The following is a 16,356-nucleotide window of genomic DNA, read 5'->3' as shown; positions in this document are numbered from 1 at the left end:
GTCTGGCAGCCCACAGAGCAATAATTGCAGGCATTATGAAGCAGCCACAGCGATGACAGGCTCAGAGGGCAGTGCCATAATCAAGGGAATGTATAGATAAGAACAATAATAGCATACGGGAACTCGGAGGAAGATAACAAGAGGGTCATTGAAATATGCTCTGAGGAGTAGAAAGATGAGCTCTGATAGAAGAGAATCAAACTGGCATTTAATTCAAGTTCAACCTCAGCTATAATCTATACATTCTGGGCTAGCTCCAATACCAACAGATACCCATGCACACATACACACCCCACTGCTTCATGTATGGAATTGAGCTAGATCACTTCAGAGCTCAGCTGCACTAGGAATACTTTAAAATGTGAATTTATGTAAAGTTCTGAAAGTGTTCAGGAGTAAATTTTTCTCCAGAAGATTTTTTGTGTTGCTAGGCAAAAATGTAGGAATCATTCTGATTAAACCTTGGAGTCAGAATGATGATTTAAATGTGGATTATTGAAATACAGATTTTATAAGAGATTTTTAAAGCACTGACAGTCTTCAGAAAATGAAAAGTTTTAACATACTGCAAATTTCACATGAAAAAGCAGTAGCATCCCTTTAACATTAACCCATGGCCTCATCAGCTGCACTTAGCAGCAACTTGTGCTATTTTGATTTTGGGATGAGATACAACATTTTATGCTAAACCCTGAAGCCTGCCAGGTTTTACTGTATCTCATTTACAGTGAGATACTTCTAGACAATCATGCAGCAGACCAGCATCAGTTCTAGAAGTGCCTGCCTCAGAAAAAAGGAGCAGAGGATAGCTCCTGTGATCTCCTGGGTGCAGGTACACCTATAGTCGACATATGGGCATTTACCGCTTGCTTTCCTCCCCTCCCCCAAAACAGGCAGCACGCATTCAATGCCATGTATTTAAATTCCTACAATTCCAACAAGCAGGGCAGGACCTTCCCAGAATCAGGACATGTACCCAGTGCACAGCTAACCTGGGGCACAGGCATCCGCATCCACTGCTCCCCCTGCGCTGCCAGCTGCGGGAATTCAGAGCCTCTCCCCAGCACCCGGATTAGCGAGGAGGACTTTACTACTGAGAAGCGAAGGAGATGGAGAACATGGAACTGCGACTGAGGTTAAGCGAGAGTTCACGGCGAGCCTGCTGAAGTTTGCAGGAGGAGGCAGAGCGGAGCTCGGGAGGAAATGAGCTCTCTGGGGCTGCGCTGAGCTCACACCCACGCCCGGCACCTGCGGAGAGCCTCTGCCGCCGCCTTTCCAGCTTCATTCGGCCCTGGCTGGCCCCCGCGACAAGCTGGTGGCACCTGAGAGGTGTGGGGGAAGCAGCCAGGGGTTTTGCTCGGGTTTTTATCGGATTTCTCTCGTGCTGTGGCCGATGGCAGCGCTGGTTTCCTGTGCGCTGCTCTCGCTCTGTTGGTGCTCGCCCTGCAGCCAGGGGGTTCTCAAAACAAAGGGAAGTTTCGCTAATCTGTCGGGAATCAAGCCCCCAGATGGCATGGCCAGAGTTTTCGAAGACGAATATATTGGATTATTTAGGTCAGCGTTAAGCTGCTTTATGCCTTTTGTTGTTCTGTTCCCAAACAGATCCTGTTGTAATATTCCCAAGGTGTAATATTCTGTATCAGAGCATGGGTCCTATCGAGTTGCTTTAATAAAAACCTCAGACACAAATTGCTCTCTATTAAAATAGTCTGAGTTGTGCTGGGTTTGTGCTGTTGCAATTCTGAAACACAACACTGAAAACAATTTGTTTTGCAGTGCACAGTAGGTTTCACAAAGGTCCTGCAGTGCTTTGCTGTGTCATTTCTCTCTCATTTCCTGCTGTAGAGGACAAGTTACATGTCTGAATGGCTCTTGAAACTCTGCAGAAAAGGGTAAATGGTATTATGATGCCTTTGACTTACCAACAATATGTTTAGTTGAAAAATTATTATGCAGTACAGCACTAGGCCCATCTAGCTAATTTAGTGGTTCACCATATAATTACAAAACATAGGCAGATATCTTCTGTGGAGATCTGAAACGCTACACCCAAAGAGTATCTGTGCAGGTCTACTATGCCAAGGTAAAATTTTCCCAGGGGAAAAACATGTATTTCAGATGATTGCCTTTTTTTTTCCCCTTTCTTTTTTTTTCCCCAATTACTTTTTTACTACTTAAAATACATGTAATGCTATTTTAGATAAAATATGCAACTTGAAACCAAACATATAATTTGGGTCTTCAAAGACAGCAGTACGAGACAGTGCTGCTTTAAATTATACAATAAAATGAGCTACAAGGACTTTTAAGCTTCTTCTACAATTGTTTCTCATTTACCAGTGATTTTGCATATAAAGAGGTGTATTGACTGAATAACTGAATGCATCAAATGTGTCTTTTTACATCACCTGGAGAACAGTGAGTCCCTCCTGTTTTAAAAGCAGCCTCCATGTTCTTCACAGAATGTGTGAGATTCAGATGACTCTTTTCTGCTGGGGAGCCTTGGAGGAAGAATAAAACAGAGTTTTTCTTGTTTAGTTTACATCACTGAATGTTTGTCTTGGAAGCAACTTCTTTCAGCATTTAAAACAACGTTTGTCCCAACTGGTGAAGGACAATTCCCCAAACTTGCACAGTGTTTGATGGATTCTTACAGCACTCTTAATTCGGGTGTGATTTGCATGACATCCATTCTCTCTTGCACACATTCATGTCAAGGACTTAGAATGAGCTCAGAGAGGCTGCACACATCTGCATGAGTGCCAGAGAAATGCTCACACAGCTGGAGATGTGCTCAGGACTCTTCAGTCCCTCCTTGGCTTGCATTGCTCATTTCCCGGGACATATTCCTGGCTTGGACAGTATCCCAGGGAAAAGCATTGAAATTACCCAGCCTGACTAGGGAAACACATCCACATGGTTCAGCCATTTATCATCTGTGACAGACATCAAGGAAAAGTGACCTCAGCTGGGCTGAGATGTTATAGGGCTGACATTGATTCAAGGAAAGCAAATCCTTAAAGTAAATAAGAATCAATGGATTTACTCCATGATATTTAAAGCAAAGAATCGAACTTGTAAAGTGGATTGCAGGGAAATTCCAGCTGGAACAAACCCAGGCCTCATCTGACCTTCATCTCAAAACAAGGTCAGCTGTAAGCTCAAGCCTGCTCACTCAGAGCTTTAAACGTCCTTGCTATGGCATTTGAAATAGGTCAAGTGTTCCTCAGTGCCTGTGCTAACACCCAGCAGTCCCACCCAGCATCACATCGCTGCAAACGCTGCAGTTGTTGGCCTCGCCAGCAGATGCCACTGCAGTAAATTTGTTATAAAATACATAAAACAGTCAAGATTAAGACCTTTTGTTACTTGGTACATCCCAGTACCTACCCAGCAGCTTCCCAGAATTGCTTAAATCCAAAGCTGGTAATTGGAAAAAAACATCCTAAGTCCTGCATCACTCTCACCCATCTCAGAGGGCTGAGTTGTTTTGGGTTTAGTGCAGAAACCACAGTGTGGCAAAGAGTGAAGGTACAGCAGAAAGGCTGGACATAACAGATGCTGGTCACTATATTTAGCCCATCCTGGCAATGCCAGATGTACAGCGAGGGATGTGACAGAAACCTTGAGAAACAGCCACACTTGGAGCATCCTGACTGCAGTTTGTGCTGCCTGAATCCTCAGAGACCTGCTGGTGCTCAGGCAGCCTGAAGGATCACAGAACCATGGAATAAGCTGAGCTGGAAGGGATCCATCAGGATCATCGAGTTCAGCTCCTGCCCTGCACGGGACAGCCCAAAAATCACACGCTGTATCTCAGCTCTTTCCATAAGGAAGGGACTAGGAAAGGGCTTGGCTTTTAGTTTGGGTTTTTTGTTCGTTTCTTTTTGAAGTTTCACTGTAAACTGTTGGTTCTTGATACAAGGAACCTGGCCAGGCACACACAGGGAAATCCAACAATCAGCAGGCACCAGCAGCCACATCTGGGGAAGATCAGGCTCCACCTCCACTGGAGCATTTTCCTGGTCAGGCTCTCTGTCTCTGATCATCCTTAAATTACTTAGAGTGGGAAAGAGCAGTGCTGCTGCCAGTAAACTTTCCAGACAACACATGTCTGTCCCTGAAGAGGTAGTGGGAGAGTGGTGGAAGAACCCATCTGCTTTTCTTGGCCTACATTAGCTGGAGACAGACACTCAGTGATAGAAGCAGCCCAGCTGCAGGAACACTGCTGCCTGCTGCCAGCTCAGCAGCCTGAGAAGCCTCGATAAGGCTCAAAACGCCGTGCTGGGGGTTGGCAGCAGTGCTCTGGGACTTATCCCGGCAGCAGCTCACTCCAGCAGCAAGGAATCACCACACCCCAGCCTCCCCCAGCTGCACAGCACCTTGCCTTTGTTCTTAAATGAAACCCAGGGTTACAGAAGTGGTGCTGGGAGATCAGGTAGGGTGGGTTGTGTGCTCTAATAAAGGTTGAATGGCATGGAGGAGGACCTGCAAATTGCAGAGTAATAATTCAGGTGTCACCCCTTCTAAGGACAGTCTTGGTGGGCACAGGAGGGCAAGAAAACACACCAAGAATAGCTTTTCTTGGAAGGGAAACAGGAACAAGCTGCACCCTAAAACAAAATGATGTCCACATGTCCACATGATGTCCATGATGTCCACAAAGTTCCTGGACATCCTATGAACCGAGAGAGCCTACCAGCTTCTGAAAGAGACGGAGAGGAGCACAGGAGAGAAGCACTCACCTCCCAGGAGAAAAGGGAATTCTCCCTCGGGCTCCTGGGTTTCTCAAAAGGGAATTTCTCCACAGGTGCATCCACAGAGTCCACTCTTTGTTTAATGTGCCTCTTTTCCTTTGTAATCTCCCTGATCTCAAGTTAAATGATGGAAACCTTCTTACAGTAGAACCCCAAACACCAGTCACACAGCACTCAGGGAATTGGAACAAATTCCTTGGAAGAAAGAGAGCCAAAATTGTCTCCTTGAGCAAAGAAGGCCCCCTGTTGTCAAGCCACAGGCTGAGAAAGATGAAGCCTCCATCCTCTGGAGATGCTTTCTCTCCAGTGAGTGCTGTCTAGGCTGGGCAGTTTGGAGTTGGAGGCCTAACCAAGACAGGAAGACTGAGATGTTGCCAGTCCCTCCTGGAGCTGTAGGATTCCTCTGGGCTACCAGCACCACCCTTGGCAGTTCTAGCTCATGACCTTTCCCTGTTCCCAAGGTGATTCCTTCCAGCACACACAGGAAAAGAGGATGTCTCCTTTTCCTCAGCACCACTCCTGAGTTACTCCCCTCTCTCTGTGGGCAGAGCAGAGCTTTAGGTAGATGCAGATGGCATTTGTTCTGCAGCAAGGTGTCATCCCCAGCACACCCCACTGGGTAGTGGCACCAACATTCAGCTGAACAAATAATATTTCCAGGCTCCTCTCAGCAACAACTCCCTCTTTACCAACTCCCCAAAGCCTTTCTGCCCTACCAGCCTCAAACTCCACCAGCCCTGGGATGGTACCACTTGTATATTTCTATTCTGAGCACCTGGGCAGGGTTAGTAGCTCACCACGAGACAATTTTCTGCTAACTTTGATTAACTGTCTGTTGGTGGCACACAAAGATGTTGCCTCATGGCAGGAAATAACTCAAACCACAGAAGTGCTTGTTTCCTTTTCTTTCTTTTTCTCTTGAAATTTTAGCAGCAGGTTTTGGGGTCAGCCCCTTAGAAATGCAACAGTGTCACTGTCAGGTTTGTGTTAGAAGGTAAAATACATATTTTTTACTGGGTGATTATTTGAAGGATGGTTATTTTTGCCTTTCAGAAAATTCTACCTGAGCATAACACCAAGGGCTGAGACCTAGAGCCACTCAGTCACTGGAGTAAAACAAAAGAAATAGAGGAATAATTTAAGAAAATCCCTTGGAAGAATGAATGCACTTGAACAAAACCATCCCTAACGTGCACCAACTGCTCATTTGGCAGAACTGAAGCAGCAGATGTAGATTTTCCTTTTCCCCCAACAACTATTGGTGTTTGATGGTGCCCTACCATCACCACTTGACATTTTAACAGCTCCTTTTGTATCACAGAATGGTATCTATGCATGCTTAATATAAATTTTGGGCCATGGGCAAAACAGACTGAACACACAGAGCTCATCTAGCTGTCCACAAACATGAAGTTCTCTCACCTGCATCTTTTTTGCACTTGAAAACTGTTAATTGTGGGCTTAAGTAAGAGCTCAAATTTATGGATGAAAAGCATATCAAGAATTGCTTTGCTAGACTAAGAAAATAGATGCTGATGCAATGAGTGGAAACACCACAAGCTTCTTGTGATATCCCCTGTGCAGTTTGCTAAGAATATTTAACCTGAGCATGAAAAATTCCTTTTAAAAAGGAGTCCTCACACAAGCAAAGCTTTGGTTATGAATGAGAACAAAAGGATCAGATCCTCTAATGAAAATCTCTCTATTGCCACAATCTACTTTGTGTTCTTGCATGGATTTTCTTTGGACAAATGTAACAAAAATGTGGGTGCGGATGGGTTGTGCAGGGAAACTCCACTTATTTTGATATGACCTATGAAAAACACACCATAAGACAGAGAGGCTGGGAAGAAACAGTGATGTTAATCTTTTCTTGAAAGAAAAGTAAAAAAAAAAAGAATTCCTTATCCCTGTCTTGGTCCAACTGTGTCAGTGATTCTTTTGTCTCTGCATCCCACTCAGACTGCCATCTCATCAATCCCATTACATCCTGGGACCTCGGAAAGATCTTTTATCAGTTTTTCATTTTAAACAGAATCTCATGTGTTTGAGAATAGGGGTCATGTTCAGGAACACCTTCTCCTAATGGGCCCATTGCATTTTTCCTGAAGCTGGCAGAGTGTAAACACACAATTTATACCTTGGCTCCCAAAGACCTTATTTTTCTTCTTCATTGGCTCCAGCTATTTTACACCTTTCCCATGCCACAGCACAATACTGGGCATTGCATCTAGAGGGGAACCACCCTGCCATTTGCTCCTGCTGCTGCCTTTGCAGGGGGATTTCCCAGCATTTATTTACTTCTCAGTACACAACTAACTTCTCAATACTCAATATTCATCTGAGCAACACTCCAGGCTGAGCATCTTTTAGGGGTATTTCATAGGATTTTATTTTTAAATTGTATTCTTGATACTGAAGTTCTTGGGCATTTGTACTCCTGCAGCTTGCCAGGTACTTTTCCTCTCGTTTAATGGCAAAGAGCCATTTTGCCAAGCAGCACAGTCCATACCACTTGCCTCCTCCCCTGCACACCACTTGCCTCCTCCTCTGCCCTCCTCAGCTCCAGACAGACTATTTGCCATTCATTCCAGCTTCACTGGTTTTGGATGACAACTGAAGATCCTGCTGTGGTGGGAAGGTAATGAACACACCACTAACATGATTGCTAATAAAACCCCAGTGAATTTCTAGTGAGGAGCAGCTCTTCTGGAACCTAAACTTAATTACTAATTACTAATAGCCAATAACTTGAGTCACCTTAGCAAAGTCTCATGGTTTAATCCAACTGTCAACTAAGTACCACACAGCTGCTTGCTCATCCTTCCCCCAGTGGGATGGGGAGGAAAATCAGAAAAAAATATGTAAAAAACCCCACAAACTCAAGGGTTGAGCTAAGAACAGTTTAATAATTGATACTACTACTAATAATAATAATGGAGAGAGAAATAAACCCCAAGATAAACAAGAGATGCACAACACAAGTCAGGCTCTGCCATGAGCTGAGGAGAACCTTCTCAACAGGCAAGTGACAGGATGCTGAGGGAGAAGATTCAGGAAGCCTGGAGGAAAAACATGAATCCATATCCATATATCTACCTTTAAAGATGAATTTAAGACTAAAAAGACCATGAATAGTCTGAACAGTCACCCCCTGCCTCATCTGAAGCTGCTTTAAGACTAAAATCACCTGGTGGAAATTATTCTCCAGATTTGGAAGAAAACAGTTCCATTCACAGTTCAGTGATGCTTCAGCTGCACTGAAGGATATTTTCAAGAGGAAAAACTGGAATTAACTGGAATATGAGGTCTACATGCAGTTCACAAAATATAAAAAGACTATTTCCAAGCCACTGTTTGCAATACAGAAACTCAATCTGTCTGTGCTGCATCTGTGCAGCTCTTCAGTGAAGTTTTCCTCTGGGAGCTTAAGCTTTGGCAATGACATAAAAAATCCCTCTGAGGTAATTTTGTAATTGAAGCATTTTCCTTTTCATTCCTTTTAAAGCAGATAAGTAGCCATTTCTGAAATTCTAGAGAGGAGCTTCTCCATGAAAAGGGGTTTCCCTTACCTGTAGCAAATTTAGTGCTACTAAAACTCAGTAGCAGAATTCAAAATTCTCTCAGTGCTTCAATTGCCTGCATCACCCTGCAATGCCAGCACCAACCTGCAGCAGCTGGAGATGCCATCCAGCTCCTTGCTCAAAAAGGAGACCTGACTTGTCAGCAATTGCTGTTTATTTATCCAGTATGTCTACCTCAGCTACTCCAGCTATTGATCAAATCACCAGTAAAAAAAAAAACAAACCCAGGTGCCATTTCCTGTAATTCAAGTTATATTTTATTGCTTAACATATTTTTCATAGATGCATAAAAAATGCTGGGCAGTATCTACTAGATTGTGATAACTACAAGACAATTATATCTGATGGCTGGAGACATTTCAGACTAAAAAAACCAAACTAGTATTGACTTCAGAGAAGCTGAGAACACTCAGGGTTTGGAGATATGCAATGTTTTTGCTCATGATAGCTGAGAGCACAAAGGGAAACCTTCACAATTTGGGTCCAGGCAAACAAAGCACAAAACCTTTTGGCCTTTAGAGTAACATGGAGGGTAAATTTGCTCTTATTATTGACTTATTTGCTCTAAAGGTTACAGGCTGACACTGAGGAAGAGCAATGACCTCATGGCAATGAAGCTGTCCTTCAGCAGATACATCAAATGTCATTATTACACAATGCAAAAGCCCAGATTTCCTGGTTGTGCTGAGGCTGTGCAGGACCCTGCACAGGGCTCAGACCTCCAGCTGTGCCCCTGCCAGGCTCTGCCTTCAGATCTGAACTCCTCTCCCTTTATCCTAGTCAAATACGTAAAAGACATGATTATGGTTATGTATTTCACCTCTAATGAAAAAATAAAAGCTTAAGAGTGAAAAATCATACAGCAAGAAATTGCAGTAGTTTTGAAGTGCTCAATCCCCTTCCCTCATTTGCCTCTGGCTTTCCTCACACACAGTATTTGGGAACACATGTAACCCAAACACTCCAGTCAACACCAATTGTTTTGACTATGGTATTCAGTGCCACCATCTGAAGCCTTTTGCAACTCTCCTCCTTCATTTTCATGGAAGGAATGAAGCATTTTTGGCTGGCAGAGTCCCTCTCTTCTGAAGTCCTCTCATTTGCCTACCAGTGCTGTGGACTTGTGACTTCCCTACCTACATTCCCTGAAGGTGCACTACCTCATTTCCACCCCTAAGTTAACCAACAAGCTGCAGAACTATCCCATTTTCAGCTTGCAAGTTGCTTTGTAAAAGTCCTCAGAGTGCTTTAATTTTTTTTGTAAATAATTTAAGAGCACTTGAAAGCTGTATGCATACACTGGTATGCAGCCTGTGTGTTGCCCTTCCTTGTGCTCAGCTCTGTGTGGCCATGTCACCCTGGGAAGCTTCAGTGTCACTTTGTCACCACAGCTTCACAACAGCTTGCCTGACCCCAGAGGATCTGAGTACTTAAATCTCTGAAGGGTTTTTACCCCCCATGAAACAGAACAACCAAAGCAAATTTAAAGGTCTCACTCAACACTGCTGCCACCACAAATGTCTGAGCACAGACTGACCTGCTGGGTTAGGGAGACAATCCAATCTCCAGCTTCGCTGAGTATCACTTACTCATCTCTTTAATAGCAAACCTTAGGGTGGAAAAAAAGAGAAAAGGTGACAAGCAGCATTGGATTTCCTTTCCTTACAGGACTAAGGCCTCCTTATCATCAGACAAACCTGAACCTGTAGTTCCATGACTGACTGCATTCTCCCTCTGGGGACACAGGATTTATTAGGCACTGCACCTCCCATGTCCCTGAACTTCCAGTGTCCAACAGGACTGAACTCCTCAGCCTCCCCCTTGCTCCTGGGTGTGGTGGTCACCTCCTCCTCCTTTCATTGAGTCACCTAAGAGCCAATTTCAGTTTTCTGAGTGACTAACTCCTATTCAAGTAACTTTTGGGAGGTGGAGCATAAACTGGCTCCACGACTGAGAGATTCACTCCCATACAACTAATGGGATGTAGAACAAGAGTAGGACACAAAAGGGTTCTCACCTCTGAGAATCCAAACACTCTGGTTGCATTTCTGTCATCACTCACTCTGAACACAGGAAAGGATTTTTTACTTACCCCATAAACTCCTTGGTGAACCAACTCCATCAGGACTGGATTCCTTGGGCTCCTCTCTGCTCCCCACACTGCAGCCTCAACCTGTGGGACTGAGAGCTGAGCAGAGCTTTCCTCATTAGTGGAGCAAAGATTACTGAGCACATTCTTGATGCTCCATTTGAGGCAAAACTGGCCTGGCACTGGCAGAGAGAAAGATCTCAGCCTAAGAGCCACGTAATAAAACTGTTCCCCGACTTCTCCAACCACAAGGCTTCCTGGCAGCAACAGACACCCCTAGACCACAGTCAGGAGGCATTTATGAGTGTGTCTGCACCCCCTTTTCCCCAGGGGGCCTCTTGGGAGTGGTTCTGCAGCATCTCAGGACTTACCAAGCTAAGTAGGGCCAAATGGGTTCCACAATACAGGACTGGGAAAAGAAATGTCAAGTAGATTTACCTTCCACACAGGGGTAATTTTTTTTAAAACTTCCTAGCCCTACAGTGATGGGCAAGCAGACTTAAGACTGTCCAGAAAGCCACCTCTCCTGACTCTCTCAATTAGTGGATTCCACCAGCATCCAAAATGGGTTTAAAAGCCATTTGTTTTCAAGCCCCCTGCAGGCCTTTTCAGTCCAGCAGCATCCTTCCCTGCAGGTAGCCTGAACACTTCCAAAACCCCTTACACTTTCTCTTCTTGCACCAACTTCCTCACTACTGTTTTTTTCCCTCTGCCTGTGTCAGCAGGACAATTCCCAGAGCCTCTGCAAGGAAAACCAGTTCAGCACACTTGGAGCATATTACCACAGACAACTTTATTGCTGAGTTGAAGTCATTCAGGGAATAGCTGGGGACTTCAGTGGCTCCAGCTGGTTGGTGATAAAAAATTACATTTCAAATGGCAAACATCAGATGATGATGGGAGATCCCTTCCACCTCTACTGTGCTTGAGCAGCTGAGGGAGAGACCTGCAGTCACAAAGAGAAGTGAAAATGCCACACAGGTAACAGCTCTAAAACAGATTCAGAAGGGGGGAGAAGGTGGTGCCCATCATTGAGTAATGATGGCAAAATTGTGCATCTCAGAGAAAACGTGCCACAGCCAGAGCAGCAGCACAGCCCAGCTGCAGGAGCTGCTCCACATCTCCTCCACTGAACAGTTTGTGTCAGACATGAGATAAATACTCCTTGAGTTAAATCCAGGACACCAAGCTCTACAACAGAAATATTAAAAACCACATTTATATAATGAGAGAGTTTAAATGGGACCAGTTATAACATGGAGGTAATTATCAAAGCTCCCTGACTTTCAGCATTGCTGTGACAGCCAACCTGCCCAAGGAAGGCTCTGTGCAATGGAAGAAGATGCTGATTACCAGCTACCCCTTCAGACTGTGCTGTCACTGCAGGCTTTGCCTGAGCTTTCCCAACACTCAGAACTACCCCTCCTCTGCCAGATCTTGGACAATTACACCAACTTCTATTGCACATGTTTTCTATTAGTGTTATAAACCTAGATTGACTTCTCTCCTGACATATTAAGTTCAACAGTCTTAGGTGACCATTTTCAAGGTTTAAAAATAAATGCTGAAACTCCTGTGAGGCACTCATACAGTCTGACTTAAAACCATGCTCTTCTGAATGTGTAAATACATCTTGTGACAGTACTGATTTAACATACTACTTCTCTCTCCTTTAACTCTCTCAGACAGCATGTAACTAAGCATTAAAGAATCCTCATAACCAAAGATCACCCCCTAAGACAAACAATTTAAGTGATCTTTAGCCTGTTCTTCAAGAACTTTGAACTGGCCTCAGTTCCTCCAAAATCAGACTTTTCCCTTTTCACCTGCTCTCCACCACCTCCTGCCCAGCAACAGCCTACAGAACCAAGAAAGTTTACAGCCCTAGAATGAATTGTTAAGCCTCTGGTTAAAAAAGGCAGCTTGGGAAAACTTTGTCTTGCTTCCCATCATGTTCACCTACTGAAAACTGAGGGAATCTTCTTGATTTTGCAAGCTTCGTATGACTAGATGTAAAAGACACTGGCAAGTAATATTCAGCACTGGAACTGAGCTCAATTAAACACTGTCAGAAAAACCCATGACAATCCCCAGTTTGATCAACCACAGACCATCTCCCTACTTTTGTAATACACAACTTCAAAAAGCAGATACCGTCCATCTCCTGACACTGATGCACAGAGTTGGTAACGTTGTTCAGACATTGAAATCAGAAATGTTTACACTTGGTGTCTAAACACTGCCCCAATAAAGCAGACCCATTTTAGAATCTAGTGATCATTTTATTAAAAAACCCCAAACCTTTATAACTCATTAAGGTTGGTACCAAACTTGGCACTGGGACCAAGGGTTTGCCAAACAACAGCAGCAGAGAAGTACAGCTTCAGGATGTCAAGTCAAGGACATTTGAACAGCTCTGCTCAGTACTCTGCTGTAAGATAAATTGAGCAAAACTGTCCTTGGTGCACAGAAAGCTCTATTCATCTGCCATGGAAGGTTTGCTTTATTACCAGTATTGAAAATATGTCATGAACATAAAAGCAGCAAGAGAAGAAGTCAGACTGACTGCAATTATTTCCCCCCCAGTCTTTCCTTCTCCCTCCCAAGCTCTCCACAGATACAGAGACCAAAGTGTATACACCATGTGAGAATGTAAGTCACATCATACATTTGGAATTAATTTTATGTACAGCAGTTACCACTCATGAATGTTACACAGTCCCTGCAGTTACATTCTTTATAAGGTAAAGTATTCACCGTTCTCTACTGGATCTTCTGATGGAGAAACAGAAAGGAGAGGTGGAATTGAGGAGTAAGGAATGATCACAGTCATTAAAAATTTGGGGAATTTGGGTAGTAAATCTCAGAGAGTCTTCTAGGAAGTTCTAGAAATAAAAGGTGGCAACGTGTATATATTGCAATTTTATTTCATTCGCTCAAACAAAACGTTAGCATGTAAGAAATTTAAAATGACACAATATGATAAAAATAGCAGAGAATGAACTGAGAAACTAAAAAGAAGGTAAACCTAAATGCATGAAAAGTCAACATTCATTAGTGAACAGCTTCAGTCTTTGATTGACACTTGATAACTTTAAAACAACGAACTGGAAATCATTATGACTGTCTGAAGAGATTTCAGCACCAGCACTAAGGGTTTTACATTCAGTTGGTTTGCAGTTGACTTGGTAGCCACTTGTCTATAGTGCAGGTTTATCACAGGTCAGATCACAGTGTTGAGGAAAGCAAAGCCCTCCTGGCATTAGGAAGGATCCCTTAAACTGCCCTCAGCTTAAGACATCCATTGTACAAAAGCACAGAACCACCACAATATGGTTTTTAAAGAACTGAGTCACCAGTAAGCAAAATAATCGTAGCTTCTGCAGCTCATTTTCAATACTGAAATCTCTGGAAATGGTGCAACTGTCAGTAGGTCAGGAAATGTCTACAGTAATCTTTAATTCAATCCGATTTTCTGGAAAGAACCAGTTCTGCAGGTTGGGATTACAGAAAGTATGTATGTAGAAGCAGCACAAAAAGACAACATCTGTTCCTTTTTCTTTTAAACAGAAATCATGTTAATTGTAGACCAAGGCACAAAACGTTTAGTGCATAAGCCAGTTCCTTGCACAATCTAGAAGTTCAGCCTTTAATTTTGGACCACTTATACCCATCCATGCTATTCCACTATGTAACTCCTGAACCCTCCTAGAAACGAATCAAACGTGATTTCTGACAAGGGTAAACATCCTCACTGCTCAAAAAGTCTGTGTAGAACAAAAAGCTACATCAACAAAGATGAAAATGCCTCCTCTTATTTTGAGAAAAACAGTACTTGACAAGCTTGCTATGGATTTCTTTTTAATGCCTTCAACAAATGCATGCAGAAAAGTGATGTTGTTTCTCCTCTTTATAAAAGAAAACAATAAATGGAGTTAGGCAATATTTCCACTGTCGTCTTCTCTTAGAATCTGAACCTATAAAATCAGGCAATATTTGAATGGGAGAAAAATTTCCAATGGAAGCCTTTCTGAAGCTGTTAAGTGCTGGTTTGCTTTGGTGTGCAGCACTCAAGACAGTCTGTTATTGAAAGCATCTGTCCCACGAATGAAGCTGCATCTACTTTTTGGCAAATCTTGCCACAAATTGTATGTAAACTTCTCTCCTGGATCAGCACAGATCCCAAAGCAAACACGGCTTGGAAAATGGACAGTGCAAAGGAAAAGGGAAGATTTTGATCCTTATTCTTTGTCCAAAGCACTACAGATCCAATTTGCAGAATTTCTATTCCACTGAACTGTACCATGTTAAAAATCAAAATTAAAAAAATAAAAAATTTACACGGGTAAGATTGAAAACCCTGGGAAAGAGAGAGGTATCACCTCCCCTAAAAATGATTCTCAAATTGTTGAGCAAAACCAATGGCATATCACTGCTGTTTTTCAGGGTTTGTGTCACATGGAGCTGTGGGGTTTTTTTGTTGGTTTTGAGGTTTTTTTGGAAAGAAGAATGGCAGATAAATTAGGAGGAGAAGGGGCCATTTGCTGTGACCTGATCATTCTCAGGTAACTCCTGCTGTTCTGTTTCATCAAACAATCAAAAAAAAGGAATCTCAGAAAAGAGTGAAGCAGAGGGTCATGGAGAAAAGGTGAAGGACAATGCACTTACACAGGGCATCCTCAGCAATTCAGATGCCTACAAGGTTTTTCTCTCTCACCGAGAAAGGAGTTCAGTTCACCTGGGAGTTTCAGAACCATTACTGGAAGTATTACTGAATTTCAAATAGAAAACTGAAAAAAGATACAAAAGGATCAAGTACCTGGTTCCATTAACATGGTTACTGATAAAAGTCATGTTTTCCTCATTATTACACATGCATGTAAGATGAAGAAAAAGTGTAGAAAGTAATAAAAATGTGTCACCTTCCCCCTCCCTCTTCCCACATCTTTCTGGGCATAAATTAAGCCTTACAAATGAAAAAGGCTACTCTGTGACATGCAATTTTTCTTTTAATTAAAAAGCTGGCTGTGTTGTGTTACATTACAAAATGTCCACATGCATAAATCTAAAAAAAGCCCCAAAATCTACTGTAAATCTACAACATACTAATGATTTACATTTGACTGCTGATTCGCATTATGTAGAAGTCTTAGATTTGGTAAAGCATCGTAACATGTAGGAAGGCATCTACATCTTTAAACTCTGGACTGTGTTTGCTTTTTTTTTTTTTAAATTTTCCTAGAAAATTGCATGAAGGCTAACTAGAGAGGCTTCCTATCATAAAATCCCAAAACCTTGATATGTCATCACCGTCTAGGTCATCCTTACTTACAAATATTGCCCTTTAAAAGCACGCGTCTCTCATTGCTCCTTGTTTTGTGAACCGAACCTCTACACATCTGATCTTTTAAATTACTCATGGAAATATCAGATATGATAGGAAGACAAACCTGAGATACATTTGAAGTACAACAGTATAACTTGCTAACTCCTTCATTAATAAAGAAAACCTCTCTGAAAAGCCTTCCCAAGCTTTTCCCTGTTTTTTTTTGTCTTAACAACAAATTCTGAAACATGTGCAATTTTATCTTGACATGAGTAGACTTCAAAGCACTGTGATCTTGTCTGATAGATGTAGGAATTCCTGCATAATCATTACAGTAACTTTAAAAGTCTTTTCCACCCTGCTGTAAAGGTCAGAAAAAAGCTGCAAACTAGGAGGGGAATAGCATTATCACCAGAGTGATGTGTCTGAAGCTTTTCAGAATAGGTTGTTTCTCCCTCCTTCCAAGTGTCTGTCTGTCTCCATTTTCTTCTAACAGCTCACAAAACGTAGTCAGTTTTATATCAAGTTAAAGAGTCACATCGGCTTAGTACGAGTCTTTCTATGCAGTATTGGACTTGCTGAGTTCCTGCCTGATAGCTG

General features: G+C 42.7%; 1 protein-coding gene across 6 annotated transcripts in view; it reads right to left on the bottom strand.

The window, feature by feature from the left end:
- Positions 1-13,337: 13,337 nt before the first annotated feature.
- Positions 13,338-16,356, bottom strand: part of ENAH (ENAH actin regulator) — an 88,786-nt gene continuing 85,767 nt past the window's right edge. For all 6 annotated transcript variants that reach the window (XM_085054690.1, XM_085054692.1, XM_085054691.1 and 3 more), the window contains one exon: positions 13,338-16,353. In XM_085054690.1, the coding sequence (XP_084910816.1) occupies positions 16,316-16,353 (38 nt within the window). In that variant the 3' untranslated portion in view covers positions 13,338-16,315. The remainder of the gene's footprint in view (positions 16,354-16,356) is intronic.

The sequence above is a fragment of the Lichenostomus cassidix genome, chromosome 3 (assembly GCF_008360975.1).
Source record: "Lichenostomus cassidix isolate B80296 chromosome 3, HeHo_3.0, whole genome shotgun sequence".
In the NCBI taxonomy this organism is placed as follows: Eukaryota; Metazoa; Chordata; class Aves; order Passeriformes; family Meliphagidae; genus Lichenostomus; species Lichenostomus cassidix.
This window is presented reverse-complemented; position numbering and strand designations above follow the sequence as displayed.